The 19,678-nt window shown below is 36.0% G+C and overlaps 1 protein-coding gene across 5 annotated transcripts in view; it reads left to right on the top strand.

Annotated features, from left to right (window-relative positions):
• Positions 1-19,678, top strand: part of ERC2 (ELKS/RAB6-interacting/CAST family member 2) — a 501,303-nt gene that overhangs the window by 205,332 nt on the left and 276,293 nt on the right. For 3 of the 5 annotated variants that reach the window (XR_009743829.1, XR_009743830.1, XM_061455881.1), the window contains exons 13-15: positions 3,332-3,361; positions 4,225-4,418; positions 10,637-10,648. Coding sequence is in view for 1 of the 5 variants with exons in the window: in XM_061455881.1 (XP_061311865.1) it covers positions 3,332-3,361; positions 4,225-4,418; positions 10,637-10,648 (236 nt within the window). In the remaining 4 variants the exon portion in view is untranslated. The remainder of the gene's footprint in view (positions 1-3,331; positions 3,362-4,224; positions 4,419-10,636; positions 10,649-19,678) is intronic. The other 2 variants (XR_009743832.1, XR_009743831.1) reach the window with 1 other exon arrangement.

Raw genomic sequence — 19,678 nt, 5'->3', positions numbered from 1 at the left:
GTAAAATGTTTCCTTGACCTTTGTTGTTGAGAATAATAGTGTTACAAAACCCCAGATTACAGTCTAGTCTTAAAATACTGAGATGTGAATGCTTTTCTGTTCACATGCGTTAGAGAAAAAACAGTCAATTTCTGGGGAGACCTCTTTATGTCATACAGGTATCAACTCCAGGACTTTCATTTATTGCTGCATCTGAGTTTTTTAAAACACGGCAATGGATAGAAAATCTTAATAAGGAGACTACAAAAAATTAAGATTAGAGCAATTTTGTTTTTAGTTTATTACTGAAAGTAATAAAATTTGAAGGATCTTACAAAGTAATTTCTTGCATGTAAATTCTGCTGTTTTTTTTTTCCTTTTATGAAATACTTGGTTGATTTCTGTGTATATTTGTGTCTGAAGCTTTAAAAATGAAATACTGTATCCATACATTTCTGTTATGCAGAATAATGTGTGCATGATTGTATCATATAGACTAAATAATTCATGTTGCATGTCTGTGTCATATAACTACAGTGTTTCTGTAGGAAATTTGTGGTTTACCTATGGAAATGTTCCTTTACTTCTAAAATATTTTTAGTACTTATTAAGCAAATATGAGAGCAGATACATAATCACTGTAAAAATTAGTGAGACTCTAATGGTAGAGTGATATGCTATTTTTATTGAATTGTAAAAATAACATACAACATAGTCACAAGACTGACAGACAAACTTCATAAACCAAGTGTTCTAGGTTGAAACTAGCTTAATCTTTACACACCAGTATTATAATTTACAGATAGATTAAGAGATCAGTTACTTGGCTGCTGATAGGTATGCATGAACTTTTTGCTCTTACCCATAGAATCACCATTAAAACAGAAAATATATTCTGTCCAAGAAAACAGAGAACTGAGGGAGGAAAGGGGGCGACAGAAATGATAAAAAGGATAGAAGAGAGGACAGCAGTAGTAGGCAGAGACGTACTGATTCTTGTGATAACCATGCAGCTTCTGGCTAGAAGTGATCCAAGCCTGTCTCCCACAGCCGGAGTGCAAAACAAGCCAAAGAAATCTGCCCTGTCTGGGTGGTAGCAGGGTCAATATCTGTGAGCTGCCTTTCATCTCCTTTGGGCCTACTGTTTGACCTCAGAAGTCAAGTTCCATCTGTCAACAAATCACCCCTGATCTGTATATAACAATTAAAAAAAAGTGCCTAGTTCAAATCCAAACACATCTTTCAAAGCCATAAATATAATAGGGCTTTTATAATTCTATGCCTTTGTCCTGGGAATGTCAGATGGATTGTGCTTTGCCCTCTTGTAGTATCAGCAGCTTTGTTTACAACATGAGGATTCCCTTAGAGGGAGTATCACCTGCAGAAAGCTCTTTTTAAAAATGTTAAATGTTCTATCTCTCTTTTTATCTAACTTTCCTTTCCTTGCATTAAGGCAATACCCTTGAAGAAATCTGATTCCTGCCAATGGTCCAAAAATATTCTGTAGGAAATACTTGTGAAAGTAGAGGCAACTAAATTTATTGCTGGTTTGCAATATTGGGATACTGGGATCTTTTTTCTTTTTTTTAAGATTAGATTCATCTTTGTCCTTGAACTGAACGTTTACATTGGTTTATATGTGATATTATAGATCTGTGCTGCACCTGAAAACCCTGTATAGGTTGGATACTTAATCACATTGGTTTTAATCATATCTTACAAGTTCTGCTACATATTGAAAACCACAGGGAAATAGAGTGACCAAGTATGTCCTATAGAATTTTCCAAAAACACATCACACAAATATGGAGCAACATCGGTGTAACAGAAAGCACAAGAATTGAAAATACTTCTACAACTTAAAGCTAATTTCCTAAGCATGGTATTGAGCAAGGATTATAGGGCTAAACTAAATAGTATAGTTTATATGTAATACAGCAGGTGATGTTTTAGTTATAAGCCATGCAGTAGATAATTTGTTCAGTAAATTTCTGATCTGCTGTGTGAGAGGAATGTTCTTTGATAGCTGAACATTTGGCACCTTGGCTCTCGGGAAAAAAGAGCTGAAGCTGGGAGTTCTTTTATGCTAAAGTGAGGAAGACTGGTTAGAGGCAGGAAGGTGGGTGTTTTGCTTGTTTATGAAATGATGGAAGCAAGGCTGGTAAATAAGTGAATTAGACACTAAAATAAATGGAAGGGAAAGAAAGATGACAGGAATATGAAAGAGTGATAGCCTCTTGAGGGGAACTGGGAAATTCAAAATTAACCCTAGAAATCTGAAGAGCAATAGGGAACAGCATGCTCTTTGCAGAGGTTTCTTAGTATCTTAAAGGTGTGAGCTGGGTTGTTTGTCTGGGTTTATTATTATTATATTTTTTTAATTTTATTTTTCCTTAAGTGAATTTATCTTTACAAACCAATGGAATTATTTTTATCCTTTGCTAAAAAACTGTTAATTTTTGAGAGATAAAACATTGTCTAATATCTTAATAGGCGTGTTGGAAAACTGAGGTACTTTGCAGCTGGAAACTAGTACACAGCTCTCACATAATTGGCCCTGAGTAAATTTCTTGAAACAATTAACACCTGGTATAAAATAAATCAAAGCTTATTAGTAAAGCAGGAAGACACATGAGGATGAAAAGGTATCGGTTGTTAGCATCTCACCCAGACAGTAAAATCAAGATACTCTTTGGATGTTGCCTTGAAACAAACTCTGGGTTAGGAAAGTCCTGTATCTGCTTAGGATTCAGGGCTGGAGCATGTATTACCATCCAAAACAGAGAGTTTGAAGAGCAAGGCTACTGGATTGTAGGCTTCTCATGTTGTTCCCTTGGCTCATTTTGGTAATGAAATATTTCTTCTGAATGAGAATCTCACAGTAGGATAAAAAACACTTAAAACCTACTATTTTTTTTCTTATTATCCTCATGCTTAAATGATATGTTACATGCAAACACCCTAAGTTTCTTTCCTAGTAATTTCAACATTTTAATTGTTGTAATTACCATCAGTGAGACTTGTTCTTATTTATACAGAAAAATTTATCCATTGCAAAGAACATGAACCTTCTAGTATCTGTAGTTTAAATTATTTTTTTCCCAAAGCATGCATGTTTCATTTTGACCTGTGTTTCTTTCATTGCTTGCTTGCATTGTCTGTTCCTTGAAATTAGAGAAGGATAAGTAAGTCCATGTCTTCTCTGCACCATCAGATAGTCGGAGGACCTTCAGTTCTAAATATCCTGAATTTCTGTATAATTCCTGTATGTTAAGAGAATGTTATCTGAATTTTCTATGTTTAATGTGCACTGCCTTAAACTACTTGTTTTTTCCTTGCCTGCTCTTTCAAGATGCCAATTAGGAATAATGGGAAGCAAGGGGTAGGCTAAGCATTGCAGTGCATTGTTGTTTCCATCTGTCTGTGATTATTCCAGCCAACAGTTTAAAGTACTTGATGCCAGATCATGCTCCCATTGAAGTTAATTGGGTTTTTGCCATTAGGTTTGATGGGAGTATGGTTGGGCTCTGCACTGCTGTTGTTGTATTCATTGCCTTCTTTCTTGTCTGTGAAACTGCCACCCATCCATGCATGTGTTTGCCAGGTTTGTGCTGTTTACACCAATGGGCTTGTTCTTCTGATGTTTCAGGTCAAGTATAAACAATAAGAGAAAAAGGATTATTGGGTAAAATGTCTGTTGAAAGCAACTTTGTAGTTTACTGGTTTGTCTTTTAAAAACAACACTGCCTAAAATGATTTCTTCCTTTTAAATTCTTCAAACTACATTTGAAACATCTGGTGATACAGATTACAATATATGTGTATCTGTGTGTGCATATATACACATGGACAAAGTGTGTGTATATATACGGGGAAAGAGAGAGAATATGATTTATTAAGAAATTGCCAATATAATTGAAACACTTTAAAAGCTTAATGTGAATTAAATTACAAGTAGATTTTTTTTTAATTTAAAGAACACCCTTTAAATATGGTCACTTTAATATGTAAACAAACCTTAGGAAATCCCCTCCCCCTGCAGGATGACAGCATTTGAGTATAATTTTAGGCTATGAACTTACTTTCATTCCTTTTTATAATGCTTCTGTAGAAAATATTGTAATCAGACAGAAACACCCATAATCCTTTTTAAGAAAAAAAACCAATCTCCGAGACTGAATTATAGCTCTTAAAGCTGTATAAGTTATCATCATCCTTACCTTTTTAAAAATCTTGATCCTGAAGGCTCATGAGGCTGAAGAGGAGGCACGGATGAATCCAGAATTTGCAGACAGAATGAAACAGCTTGACAAAGAAGCATCATACTATAGAGAAGAATGTGGCAAAGCTCAGGCTGAGGTTGACAGACTTCTAGAAATACTCAAGGAAGTAGAGAATGAGAAGAACGACAAAGATAAGAAAATTGCTGAGTTAGAAAGGTAATTCTTGTATTATTTGTCTTACATTAAGTGGCATTTTTATTTACTTTGTCTTCATTGCAGAGCAGAGAAGTTAAGTGTAGAATGTGTTTTTTCACAGAATAGTTGTTATCTGCTGAGTTTGGAACAATTCAAGTTTTCTACTTTTTCAGTAGTCTCTATAAAAGGAACATATATAAAAAAGCCATATGCAATTTACAATGACAAGAACCCTCCCAGAAAACCTTTTAAAGGGCAGTCCTGTCTTTCTAGTAACTGGTAAATTAAAACTGTCCCTACACATGCTTCTTCAGTGTGAACAGCAACACCAGTTCTCAGAGGTCCCGAAAAGTATTGGTAAGTATTTCTAACCAGTCCCATGACAATTAATTAATAGCTGTAACTATTTTTGGTGTTTCTCTAGTTTTTATCTGCTTCAGTTTTCTGACACTGACCAGGCAGTGTTTGTCTTGTTTCTGGGAAGGTTGTACAATCTTTTCTTAATGGAGACAGGAGGGTTTTGGGGGTCCATTTGTCTCTTACCCTTCAGAACTAAATAATTCTGGGAACCTTCTCCCATTTGGTATACTGCCATTTATTTGATTGATAAGCAGTTTATGTGGATCTGATTTCTTTGTTCCCTTCCTGTACTTAGCCACTCTTACATGAATGAAAGAAGGAATTTGTGATTATTGCTAGTCAAGACAAAGCACTGCTCTGTCCAGTTAGGTAGAATTACCATGAAAGAGGGGAAGGTCTGCTGGAAGTGTGCATTACCTGAGGGGGAGAAAACCAGCCAGCTTGGAAAGAAAGACATTGTAGAGCATCTTTTACTGATGATGACTTATCAACGTTCACAGTTATCTGTTGCCAAAACTTATCTATCTCTGCAGACATCTGGCAATGGTTTCCTAATCATAAAACCGAAGGGTATAGAGTTATCAGTCAAAGTGTCATGAGAGCCAAGACCTTAAAGTGAAAAAAGATTTGTACTCAAAATAGAACTTTTTAGAGTTGTTTATATGAGGACAACTTTAATTAGCAGTTATATGTTAGAAATTAGAATACTGTAGTAGCACTGATTTGAATGTGTAAAGTAGATACCAGAAGAAGCTGGTAATGAAGAGTGGCCACTTTGGCACCATGACTGAGAGTTCTGCCTAAACTGTCTAAAATCCTAAAATGGCATGTTGGAAAAATATAACACAGTTAATGAATTTGTGTGGTCAGGAAAGTGCTGCCATACACCCATCAGTACATGTATTTTAGGGGCAGGTACATACCTGGGCTTGTAATGCAGTGACTCCAGGTGTGAACAAGGTGTTGGAAACTCACTGTGTAGTTTTTAAAGATACAGTAACTGATATCCTCATCGAGCTATAAAACCTACTGAATTATTGTGTGACACTAGATGCAATAGCAAGCGTGATAAACTTTTGTTCAAGAGGATAATCTTAAGAGATTCATGGAGTAGCAGTCACATACGTGTTGAGTGGTTGAATATTAAAATGACAAGATTAATAGATAAACACGATGAAGTAGGGAAGCTTGTGATCTAAAATTTTAGTAAATGTTAATTTAAGTATTTTATATAAAAGGTATAAATAATTGATATAGAGTAGTAGATTTATCTGAATTTAATTGAGAATTACTGACTGAGAAGCAATGGTTACAAACAAACAAGGTGCCAAGGGAGGCAGAGCTGTTCCTCTGGCCTTGTCAGAGTACCACCTCTTCTTACTGTCTGAGAACCTTGCAGTGGGCTCTGTAATGGGCAGTGTTTTCTGTTTTTGTATTAATATATTTTTAAAATTTGATGCATTTTTGTCAGTGACATTTTGGGACTCTGCCTTCCAGTCTGTTATTGTTGATGAGGGTGTTGATCCTGAAATAACTTTTCAGAAAATAGTTTGGTACTGCACAGACCTTTTGAACAAGATACACTGTACTTTGAATGTGAAGCAAAAGTAAAGCTTTGCTATGAACCCTCAGGTGCTTCCAGAATGCTTACAGTAAGATATCTGTGGCATGTCCAGCTAAGGACAGTAGAATGTTACAGTTTTTAGGGGTCATCATGTTCTAAGATTGGGTTTTGAGTTCTGTTAGCTTTAATGTACTTTCTTACTTGATGTAACTTACCTACAGCTTTCAAGATTAATTTGAAATTCCTCTACACACAGAATATGTAAGGTAATTATTGTAAATGAGAAAAAAAAGCATTTATGTAAAAAATACCTATTATTGATTTCATCAACAGAAGTTATTCCCTTTACTTGGCGATGAAGTTTCTAACATGCATAAGCTCAGGCACAAATTTGTTGGTTAGTGCAGTAAGTCTAGCAATCTGACAGCAAGATAAAGGTCTAAAAGGGAAATATTTTTAGAGAGTGGGTATCCAGCCCTTCTTACTAATCAGGCTTATCTTAGCTTTCTCTAAAATTTAATTTATTTTTTATCTCTTTTCCTTATTTTCTAAAAATATTGGCCTGAAGATTAAATCTGTGTGTAACTGTGCCACTTGTTCGTGTCCCTAGAGAGGGAACTTTGACGTTGAATTTCCCCTTTCTAGGGTGTCAGGTGGAGTGTAAATTGATGTAAGATTTTATGAAGTGATACTACTTTTTCTGCTTATAATGAGTACTTGCTTGGTTCATTATTGAAGAGAAGAGGTGGAGCCAAAGTTCAGTTTACCTGCTGTATGGGAATAAAGCATTGTCAAAAATACTGCAACTTCAACAGAAGCATATTGGAAAATGTTCTTTCCTTCTTGTTCCCCTGTTTTGTAATTCATATAATGTACTTTAGGTTGCTATTTTCTCTCCTTACTTTTTCTCCTTTTTTTTTTTCTTGCTCAGAAACAGCATATCATCAACATTTTACCCTTAACTTCAGATGTAAGGGCATCTCCAGGGTTTTGTAGGAAAACAAATGCTCTTCTGAAATCTACTTCTTGGTTAGTAGCTTGCTGGGGTCCATGTTCACTGCTATGCCAACATCTTTACATAGCAAGATAGCAACAAAATAAATTCTCAAAAATGTCTAAAAATAAATTTCTGAGACAGTTGTAATCTAGAGTATTGTGGACTGTGGTATTTTTACAATATTTATTACATTCACATGTAAATTCAGCATAATACGGTTTGAAAAGTAAAAATTGTAATAAACTTACAAGAATTAAGTAAAACAAAACAATGAACACTGATGTTTTACTATTGGTCAGAAAGTCTTGACACTGAAGGTGTCAAATACTCAAGGGTAGAATACCTTCTTCAGGATATGGGCAATTAAATTTATCAGATGAACATGATTAACAAACCTTAAGGTTTTGTATGAATGGCAGTTCTTTGGCTTTTAATGTAATTTTCTTACCTTAGAAACTATCACACTTCTGGATTGCATCACTGAAGTTTCATGAGTTGTACTATTCCTCGTATGTAAAAAAATGTTGGTCTGTTTCTTAAATTACACCATATGCATTAATTGTATTTTATAACTTCTTATTGCTACATAGGAGAGCCAATTCCTCCTCATGTACTAAAGCTGTTTTATAACTTCTATTGCATCTTTCAGGATTTATCTTTTCATGGTGGGAACAGGTTAACATTAAATGCAATGTATCCCAGTGTAACGTACTTCCAGTAAACTCGGCTTGATGTTTTTCTTTGGTTTCCCTGATGAAGGAAATGTGTTTTTTTTTTTTTTTGGTGTGTGCTTCATTTGTTGGTTTTGGGTTTGTTTTGGTTTGGTTTTTTTTTGATAATTTACATGAAGAATCTGGGTAAGAGAGCGATCAGCTTAAATTTTGATATGAAGCACCTTGCCAAAGAGAGGTGACTGCATTTGAAACGGAATGGAAGGAGTATATTGTTTAATGCTGTCATTAATGGTGTTAGACTGAAAAGTATGTTTATGAAATATCCTGGGAGTTTGAGTCATGAAATTAAGTGAAATACAACAGGACAAAATATGTTTGTGAAGTTAGGACCAGTAAGACTGCCTGTTGTAAACTAAGGATAATCCTTGATACAGTTTAGGAAGCGGAAGATTGGGTGACTTTGCTTATAGAATCATAGAATATTTAGGGTTGGAAAGGACCTTAAGATCATAAAGTTCCAACCCCCCTGCCATGGGCAGGGACACCTCACACTAAACCATGCCACCCAAGGCTTTGTCCAACCTGGCCTTGAACACCACCAAGGATGGAGCATTCACAACCTCCCTGGGCAACCCATTCCAGTGCCTCACCACCTTTACAGTAAATAATTTCCTCCTTATATCCAATCTAAACTTCCCCTGTTTAAGTTTTAACCCATTACCCCTTGTCCTGTCACTACAGTTCCTAATGAAGAGTCCCTCCCCAGCATCCCTATAGGCCCCCTTCAGATACTGGAAGGCTGCTATGAGGTCTCCACGCAGCCTTCTCTTCTCCAGGCTGAACAGCCCCAACTTTCTCAGCCTGTCTTCATATGGGAGGTGCTCCAGTCCCCTGATCATCCTCGTGGCCCTTCTCTGGACTTGTTCCAACAGTTCCATGTCCTTTTTATGTTGAGGACACCAGAACTGCACACAATACTCCAAGTGAGTGAGGTCTCATGAGAGCAGAGTAGAGGGGCAGGAGAGCAGAGTAGAGGGGCAGTGTCATTATGAGCCATCTAAATAATGAAGCAGACGTATAAATAATGAGGTGTAAATCCTGATACGTCAGAATAAATGTCTGCAGTAAGGATAGGAAGGTATTAATGTCATCAAGCACTAGCAAGACTCCATGTGGAACACTGCTGTGTACTTTTCATCAGTCATATTTGAGAATTAAAACCGGAAACAGGTGCAGAGAGGGCTGGTAGGATAATTAAAGGAATGGAGTGCTCATGTCACAGGAGTCGTCGAAACAGCAGTGGTTTGTTTCTCTGGCGAAACAAAGGCTTGGTGGGGATGCTTGTTCTCTATAAATACGCGATGGGGTAAGCACTGCGGTGAAAGAAGAGTGATTTCAGTAAGAGTGTTGGCACATAATATAATGGTTATAAATCATCCATTAATAAATTTAGACTCAAAAGAGAAAGTAAGTGATGAGAACACTGCAAAATCTTGAATCTGTTTTTCTCCACTGGTATGTTAGATGGTCAGTCATTGCTTGATTGAGAGTAGCTTCTCAGAAAATCTTACAACAGTGGCAAAGTTCATTTAAAAATTCTATAGTAGCTAGGAGATAAAACCAGTTTGTTTTTAAATGAGAAGTTTGAGTTTTTTGATATCCACTTCTCATATGCAGTGGTAAGTTTTGGGTAGTAATACTACAGATGTGCATTTAAGATCTTAAAATGTTGGGATTACAATTAATCCATTCTGAACTGATCTGGATTTGAATTCTGAACAAAGTAAGTCCACGCAGCACTGACAGTTCATTGCATAAGTGAAAAAACCTCAGCATATGGAATAATTGCATTCAAAAAATTATTTTTGTGGCTTCTAAAACACGTCCATCGGCACCAATGACAGCTTTAAGGAATTTTCTAGCTGGGTGTCAGGCAAAGAATTTTTTTTCTGTCTTAATTGAATGGGCATTTAGGTATCTTTAAACAGTTTACCAAGTATCGGAGTATTTTCAGTGACGAAGTATGAGCCTTATTCTTCATACTGAAGAAAAAAATTGCTGTCGGGGTTAGAAAGGACTGTATTTCCTGGGGACTTGGGGTGAGAAAATCTCTGTCTTTGATTATTAGGTACAGTGCTTTGTGAACTTCAAAATGGTATCTTTGAACAAGCTGCCAAACTGTTCAGCTGTTTTGGCTTTCATGGGAAGACTTGATGAATGTGGGTCACCAAGCCTCTGTTGGTCCAAAAAACAAATTCATGGTATAGGAAGAGGCATCTATGCATCAGCAAGCACTACCAATATCCACCTAATTTATTTGTTCTGTTTGGTGTGTACATGCATTTGGATGGTTGTAAGTATAGATGACTGCACGGCTCACAAATGACAAGCTGCCATTTTATTTTACAATTTCTGTTTAATTCAGTGTACAACAAGGGTTTACTGCTACAGAAATTTTATTTTACTTCTCGCTTTCCCTTCCCTTCCTTTTTCTTTCCCTTTTTTTTTCTTTTAATAAAATCTGCTGATATAACATCTGCTTGTTATATTTATAAGAACTAATGTGTTCCTCCCTTTATTCTCTTTTGCTGTCTCCTCCTTATGTTTTTCTCCAAACTGCTGCTTTCATCCCTACTCCAACCAGCTTAACTTCCAGGTCAGTATTTTCTGCTCTCCTACTTAATTGCCTCTTCCTCAATGAAGGTTTTCATTGATGCTTTGTTTATTTGGCCATTTTGATTCCATAGGGATATCTTCTTTTTTTTTTGTTGTTCTGTTTTTATTCTGCTTGTCCCTGTTGTGAAGTTTTTGGTCATTCCATTTCTAGATCAAAAACTTTACAGTAAATGAATGCTTTTGTCAAAAGTCTGTAAGAAAAAAATGTTTATTAACAACATATTCGATTTATATGTTGTTTTGTGTGAAGATTTTTTTCTTCTTTCAGTTTTACTTTATCTTTGTTTAGGCAGTTCAATAATTCAAATAACTTTTTGGTAGCCAACCAAACCCAGTAGGTAATGGATTGAACAATAACAACAGAATGCAGAGAGATTTATACCTAAGATCAGAGAGTTCTTAATACATTACCATCACCCTTTTTATTGTTACTGCAAACATAATAGGATGAGTTGGAGTGGTTCAGCTTCTGGTTTGTAAACTTCTAGCTGTTTGTGCTGGCCAGATTCTGGACCAGCACAGAACTGCAAGGGAGGTGTACGTATGTGTGTTTTATATGCTGTGCCTGTGTATAGCATGATCTAGTCAGACTCATGTTTTTCTTTCTTTGAGGTTTTGGATTAGTTAAGCTAGCATTTGTGCTTGTGAAGTGGTTTTGAGTAATCTTATCTTATAAAGTATTATTACATAAAAATAAAGTCTTATTACTTGTCTTGTGGTGCTTGTTCAAAGTAAAAATTGATCTAGTCAACTTTTTTTGTTTCTTATTAGGCCTTGATGTTAATTTTTCTTTCTCATGTCTGCGAATGGCTGAAAAGTTTAAAGTTAGTGAAGTCTTAAACTATCTGCTTGTTATTTTAGAAACGAGTAAGTTTATATGGTTTGGCCTGCAGGTTCGTCTGCTTCTTCCTTATCCCATTCCCTTCAGAATGTGGCTTATTTTTTATTTTTTATTTCCCCCTGTGACAGGTATTTAAGACAGTTCTCACCCTTTATTTTTCAGTTTCTGAAATGAATGATGGAAACGTTGAGAAAGTTTTGTTTCGTGTACTGAAGGAGCTTTGCTTTAGGCAGGGAAAGACCTTGCTTTCAGTTATTGTCAAAGTAGAAAGTGTTTACTACTTCATAGTTCAATTGGACTGGAGTATAAAGGAGGGTATATGCTGCAAAGACTTTTTAGGTGGATTTCAGCTACCAAAGTTTTGTATTTGCAGATACGGTTCCAGGTATCAGGTTGTCATGCAGCACGTTTGTCTAGAATTATTTCAAATGTCCGGTCTGCCTTTATAATATGTTCAGATCTGACGTTTTCAGGATTTTTATGTCAATGTATACTTCTTGCACAACATTGTTCTCTATTCATATAGAAGCAGAGGTTGCTAGTTTAGGAAAGTTCTCGAGCACAGTTCCCATTTCATGGTTCAGACATGCCGGAAAAGTTTCTCATGTGGATGCTTTCGAACTGTATGGCAAAAGGTGGCTCATGATGAAAAGATTGGCAAGACAGGGTTTTTTTCCTGATGTGCTTTAATGCACACCACAGTTGAAAGTTACTTTCCAGCTGGAAAATTTTGTTTCTGAAATTTGAAGCTTACTGATTGGAGTAATGAATCAGATAAGCACTTCCTTTTTATTGTCTATTTACTGCGAGCACATTTGCTTGTGCTGGAATGGGTAATTATTACACCTTGCTTATAAAAATACGGTTTATTTCTTCCAGAAATTAATGAAATGTATTTACTGCGAAGTTGGTTGTGATGAAATTACTGTCTAAATGTGACCACTGTGGCATTTCTATCAGAACATACTCATCACTGATTGAAAATCTCTCTAGCCAGAGGGAGCTTAAGGAAGGGTATTATGCTATGCAGTTGTCATTATGGTTGATTTCACTGGAATTCAGTGATTGGTATGCAGAAACATTTGTTCAGCAGTTGGAGGTGCAATTTCTGTTATGATTTATTGACCTAAAAAAGCAGCTGACCTTGTTGAAGCAAACTGTCCTCATAACCCTGCCAACTTTCATCCCTAGAGTCCTAGATAACTTGTAGTGGATGATTAGAGTTTATTGTGAGATTTCAGTGAAGTGTTAAGTTTTTTGCAGCTTGAATCATCATTTAAGAAACATAATTTAAGAAACAGATCTATTATTTTATTTAATTTCTGCTAATCTATATGATCTTAGCTGTCGTTTTATTAATCTGTTTTTATATGGGGTTAGAATGATTGGAGAAATGCTGCATCTGTTTTATAAACACACATCTCTTGATACTGATGGCAAAGAAGAAAATCAAATACATTGGCATAAACCTGCCCCCCCCCCCCATGCACATCTACCTATAAAATAATAATGTTCTGAGCACAAGAATCAGTCAGTAGCATGGATTTTGTTTGGTTTTGGTTTGTTCTGTTTTTCATTTAGGTTATAGCAGGTTATATACTCCCTAAACCTTTCTGCCTGCAGATAAAGAGGAGATGGATATTTTTTCCATGTATAATATACTGGCCAGTGCTAGAAATTTTCCCACCAGCCTCTGATGCTGGCCTTCCTGATTGTTTCTGTGGGAGGCTAAAGCTCAATGAGATGTGTAAGGCGAGGTTTAACGGAGTTTTAAATTTAACTTAGGAGCCTTCCACAGTTTTGTCAAATGTCAGTTTGATGGTTCCAAGGGCAGAGTGATATGTTGTTCAAAGATAATTTCCCTGGAGAAATTGAGATAGTGTACTAATGAAAACTGAGAGAATCTGTGATGTACATTACTCTTCTGAGAGACTGGTTATTCTGAGTGAGAAGCATAGTTGTCATGTTGGATAACAGGCAGATTGTTGTCATGTCTTTCTCTTTTAGTCTGTTTGCTACACATACAGAATCAACCTTTTAACATTGTGAACATTTTGAAGTTTAAATACTTTGAAAAAGATGAAGATTTGAGAAAAGATTATTTAGGTTTATCTGATTACATGTGTGGTTTTGAATTTGTATACATTTGAATTTCATTTCATTTAAGAAATAAAAAGTTTATTTCCTTGGAATTCTACTTTCTTAGAAAAAATAATAACTTGTAAAATAAGCATAAATGATAGTGATAAACAATAAAAAGATACAAACAGGTCCCTACGACAGGATAATGCATTGTTGCTTATTTTTATCTCACTCGCTCCTGGACCTGCCTGTCCAGTTTTATACTTTGCCCTTTTGGTTTTCTTAAAAGCAAACAAACATTAAAAAAATCTCGGAGACAACCAGAAGCGGATTATTTCTATAAGGAAGGATATTTTTAAATTTCTCAGTGATGTCCTTTTTTGGTTTTGATTTGGAGTGTAAAATACTCCGGTGAAAGAAATGGACATGAAGCATAAATTGAATACGAGTTAAAAAGAGCTCTACCTCTCTGTGAAATAATCCACTTTGGATTGGGTTGGACCTGAGACCAAAATTCTGCACTGGGGAAGACGGAACATTAGGACCATTACTCTCTCTGTGTCGTGGTTACTGATTTAAAGACAACAATATTTGCTATGCTTCTCCAGAACTGCTGCTTGTACTAGTTTTCCTCAGGGGGAAGAGCAGCAGAATGTATTTCTTTACCCCTTAAATGTGTGAATGAAGTATCTGCACAGCTCTCATCTGGGGAGCTTGGTGGCTGCCTGGGTGCAATGCTGTCAGCATTCCCTGTGTACAGTGAATGGGTGTGTGAATGAAGAAGCATTGTGAGATAGCACAGCTTACCCTCAAAAAGCTGTGACTGAAAAGAGACAGGGGAACTAAATTTAGGAATTGGGCTGTTGGTGGAACCACTTCCTCCACTCACATTGTTTGCTTCCACAATGCAGGAGCAACATGTCTAGACAATGTGATTGTGACTGAGTTGAAATGCTGTGATCTGAATTTATAATGAAGAGAAGTTAGTATTGTTGAAACAAGAAATCATACAAAGTGTATCTGATTTGTTTAGAGATCTGAAGAGGTTACTGCAAAAGCATGGAAAGTTTGATTTATATATTGAATGATAATGACTGGATCTATCCTGAGAACTGCTAGATTGAAACAGGAGTTGCAGATGAAAGATTCAATTCAGAAGGAAATTGCAATGAAACATGGATCCTGATTGCTGTCAGGCTTAGCTGGACATGCTGTGGACCAGCTAGATGCAGAGAATAACTGGACAGAGTCAGTGGTGGGTTTTTTTGTTGTATGTGTGTTTTTTTGGTATGGTGTCCAGCTTATCTGGACAGCTGGAAAGGACCTGATGAAGCAGCAGCAGGGCTACAACTTGTTGATTGCAAAGGAGCTATTTCCAGTCCCTGGTTACAGTTATTGCTAATGGTATCAATTAATAAAATAGCTGAGCAAGCAATTTCCATATTAAATCAGCTCACATATCCCTCTCATCTAGTGTCCTGTCACCAGCAGTGTCTCTTTTTTGATTTAATTTTTTAAAGAACATCAGAAGAAAATACGGAACAGTCCTGGGTGTACGAGAGATGTGTGACAGATGCGTCTTCTGGTATGAATTTCACACATGTTCCTATAAAGTGTCATCCAGTAAGAATGTGCTGAGGAAGACAGTGCAATGCGCTGCATTGGAGTTTCAGTGGTTGCAGTGCAGATACGTGTTGAAACAAAGTGATATGAACCATAGTTTGGAACAGGATTTTAGTAAGTCTTTTTCATTCATGCATTATCCTCGTATGAATATTTCTAGCATGTCCCCAGGGCTTTGGAGGGAACTGTGTCAGACTAAACACTTCTTAAGCAGATTTTGGAAAACTTCCCAGATTGTGTGTTAGGTAAACACTTCCTCCCACGTTTTTGTCTTTGAGGTGAGAAATGTTCCAGTGACTTCTGTGACACTCGCTTTATTTCTGCCAAGCAGAGTTGTTTGCTCTCTTAAGGCAACAGTATCTTTTTGTGGTGCATTTGAAGGCAAGACAGTTGTCACACTGAGGCACTGTCATAATCTGAATATTAAGAAATCTTAAACTAGGCTTCAGACGTTTGGAATAATGCGATTTAAAGGAAGGGGAAAAGAAGAAGAAAAAAGAAGAAGAAGAACAAATTTGTGTATTTTTGGTGTTTTGGTTTATGTATTTATTTTTAACCCAGCAACAGAACTGCCTTTTGGTTTGGTTTGGTTTTATAATTTATTTTTTTTTTTTTAGACTTATAGATCTCTGTGGCTTTGAGTGCAACTGAAATAGCTATGAATCCGTTGGTAGCAGGAGATGGGAATGCAATGAAAATGTGGGATATATTAAAATTCAATTATCTTAACTGGTAGCTTGGCATTACAAAAGTTGTGCATTCAACTGCACAATTAGCTGTGTAGGATGAAATTCTTTGGAGATTTTAAAAATGCTGTTTGTTTTGAAAGATCTTTCTATCTTTTGTATGTAGTGTTCATTTTGATTTCCATCCTTTTATCAACATAGGGAGACACAGAGAGTGTTTCTCAGTTCTCCTTGTGAGTAGGTGCAGTATGAATTGCGACATGGAATTTTCTGTGGTCTTAGCTTCACGTGAATGGCAGAGAGAAAACCAAACATTCTTCATCAGAAAGATGACTATAATTACTTTTTGTGATAATATTCTCTGAGACGTGTAGTAAAATAGTGGCTTTTATTACCAAAAGATGAAGTAAATTTGGCCAAGGTTAACCAGAAAGTATTATCTTCTTCAAAATTCTCTTCTCCTAAGGGCAACAAAATTTTACTCAGTTGTCATTAAGGTTATTTCATAAGTGAAGTTCTTAATGTGCCCTGTTAGCCTTCCTTGCAGCAGGGGCAGTCCAAACGCAGGTTGGCAATGTTTTCTTGTCTCCCCAGGAGGCATCCACTCAAAATTTCCTTCTCATCCCATGTTCTAATACACATGCTAAGGAAGCTGAGCTACTTCCATTTATGTCCCTCAAGAACAGGTATTTTTTTTCTGTTGCAAGATCAGATAGCACCACTGTAAAAATGAAATTGTATGTCAGAATCAGCTGTAGGGTGGTAGGTTTTGTTGTTACACAGTTTAGGAGTTTAAACAATCATAAAGGCAATTAGTTCAGGCAGTTGAAGTCTTGCCCTTGCTGCTTTCCAGTGGGAAGTAGAAGGGGGGGAAATATAGTTCTATGCAGATAAGGGAAAAGAGTGGGAATAAGATCTGGTAGGTTTTCTGCTTTGGAATAGTGAGGGCAAGAAGGGCTAAGGTGAGATAGGATGGACAAGTTTTTTTTCTGTAGGATGGTATATAAGTTAGTCAGACATGCAAAGAAGGGGGAGTCCTTTGAGATTTGGGGATAAAGTTGTCCTCCAAAATGTGGCCTTTATGATAAGACTCATGGCAAAAAAAAAAATTTTCCCTTTTGTGCCTGTCTGTACAACAATCAAGGAATTTTTTGTTTTGTTTTTCCTTAGGAAAGGAGAAAACACTTTACTCATATGTGGCAATGTAGGGGTCTGTATTAATCTGTGAGATTTTTATGTTGGTCTGTCTAGTTTTCCTATTGAAAGCAGAGACTCCCAAAATCAAAAGAAGCAGAAGAAATGTTGTTTTCTAAAGTGGTGTAATAGCTTTGAAATAGAGAGTGGAACTGATTTACACCAATGTTATATTTCAGTTCCGCATGTATCAGTATGACCCATGTCCTCTTTAAGGAAGACAGGTATCTGGCCCCTAGTATTCTCAGGGCATTGTATGGTGTTATCAAATGGAATAGAAGCAGTGCAGAGAAAGTATTATAAGTTTTGACACCATCTTTAGCAGTTACAGATATTTATAGCAGCTTCATTATCAGACTGTTAGAAGAACCAGAGACAAACCCCAAATGAAATAATTACTCTGGAGGGGGTGTAGCACATTAGAAGTGGTGAATTGCTTGATTATAGCTTTGGGACTTTGTTAGGCTCCATTCCACATATGTCCCTTGTTTTATGGGTGGAGTATGTTGTATCAGTGGTGAATATGTGCTTAGCGTGGGTTGTGGATCAGTTTTGGTAGGGCCTCAACTGAGGCAGTTCACACTGATGCATTCAGCCCTGCAACATATATGTTTTTCTGGTTTTGCTTTTTGGTACTGCAGTTGTGACACACTTCAGTGAGGAATACTTCTCTGCAGCTTTGGACATACTAATTCTTTTCTCACTCTTAGCAAATGCACTAGCAATAAATAGTTACATTCTATGTTGCTGTGTGACATGGCATGTTTACTAGTCAGTAGATCTCTCAGAGAAAAATCACTGCATACAATGGTGAGATGGCTTGCAATTTTGCAGTCAGTAGATATCATTTACAGGGAAAAAGGCAAAATTCTTAGGAAATAAAATATTGATATTATTTTATATGTTAAGGAATTTTAATCTGTTTTCTTCCTGTGGTTATGATCATTACTCTGTGCCATTTTGTATCAGGGCATAAAGCTAGATGAGTGATTTGGACCAGAACATACAAATTTATGAGTCTGGCTAGCTTTTGAGCATCATCTACATCATTAAAAAAGTCAGGCCCAGTATAATTTTTGCCATCAAGGGAGGAAGAGTAAAAGTCTTTTTGAAGCTGAGCTCTGTTGGACATGCTGGCTATGTCAAAGTAAATAATTTCTTAATGGTTGGGATGATTGCTTTTGGTTCTGCATTTAAGGTATTCTTTAACTTCTTATCATTATGACAGTTGTATTAGGTAATAAAAAGAAAATAAGAAAGACTAAGAATAAGATAAAATCTCAAATTTGAAATAACGTCTTGGATACAAAGAACTCTTTAGATTATAGAATCTGGATTTTTAAAAAAAACAACCAACCAAAGCAAAAAAAAACCAGAAAAACAACGAAAAAAGTTAAATGGCTAGAATTTAACTTATTAAGTAAATTTAGCAGTCGAACAGGAAGGATTTCTTTTAGAAAAATGATGGTTATTTGAGGTATGTTTTCATTATATCAAAATATCAGTGTGTCGTAACTATATCTTTTCATATCACAGTAATACCTGTTTTCCTCAGACAAATCCACCTTAGGGTTGTCAGTGAATAAACTCTGTGTCCTTGCATATTTGTGTCAGGAATGTATCTGTCGGTAACCTTCTTAATATGTCTTGTGATGTTTACAGAGTCTAACCTGTCTTTGTTTTTCAGGTTTATAGATTTTAGTAGCAAATACATTTGTATTCCAGGGAAATGCCAGAAATGATACTTAACATTGCTCATATCTTAATGGAAATTCTATTTTATAGATTCCAGTGGAGTTGGATCTGAATTTTAAAGTTATCATTATGCTTTTGTTTTAGTCTTGACACAATAAATCAAACGGGAACCTATGTGTACTGTCATTTTTAAGACAGTTGGGAATGTTTCCACTGACTCTTACTGAAGTAATGTAGTTTAGAATGGACATTCACATGGATAGGATTTACAGGGATCAGGTCTTCTGCATGACTAGCCACTGAGATAGAGAGTGCCTAGTAAAATGTTATAGCATGAATCATTTGTAAAGGTGTGGACTATTTATAAAGGAGAATGAGATTACCTGTTAAAAATAATTGTTTTCAAGTAATGGTGATATTCTCCCCAATGATTGCCTGGAGCAATAGTTGAAGATGTTTAATTATTTAAAATATGGGACTGGATTAAATTTTAAAATCTATTTTTGAGACTTCCCAATTTTATAGAAGTTTCTTGTTTTGACTAAATTCTTGTATTTTTTTTTTTTCCTCAAAAACATTTTTTTTTGGTAAGCTCTTTTTTTTTTTTTTTTAATAATTTATTTATTGAGGAATGCAGGTTCCCAGCACACTGGAGAATTTTTTGATAGACTTTTAGACAGCAGGTCCCATTGTGGTGCTGTTTAAAATGATGAAAATTATTGCAGATATGTTCCTTTAGGAAACATTACAGATTTTGGTCTTGGGAGTATTTTGCATGTCTGCATTTTTTGGATGCTTTGACGGGAAAAAAAAGTCTTTATGAAATAGGGTAAAGGCTATACTAAGCATGTAACACTTATTTTTGGCTGACATTACCAGCTTTTTGGCC

Source organism: Pezoporus flaviventris, unplaced genomic scaffold, assembly GCF_033815535.1.
Source record: "Pezoporus flaviventris isolate CSIRO_AGI_PZ_B2104156 unplaced genomic scaffold, CSIRO_AGI_Pfla_v1 ptg000021l, whole genome shotgun sequence".
Lineage (NCBI taxonomy): Eukaryota > Metazoa > Chordata > Aves > Psittaciformes > Psittacidae > Pezoporus > Pezoporus flaviventris.
Note: the sequence above shows the minus strand (reverse complement) of the source record. Positions and strands in the feature narration are given on the sequence as shown.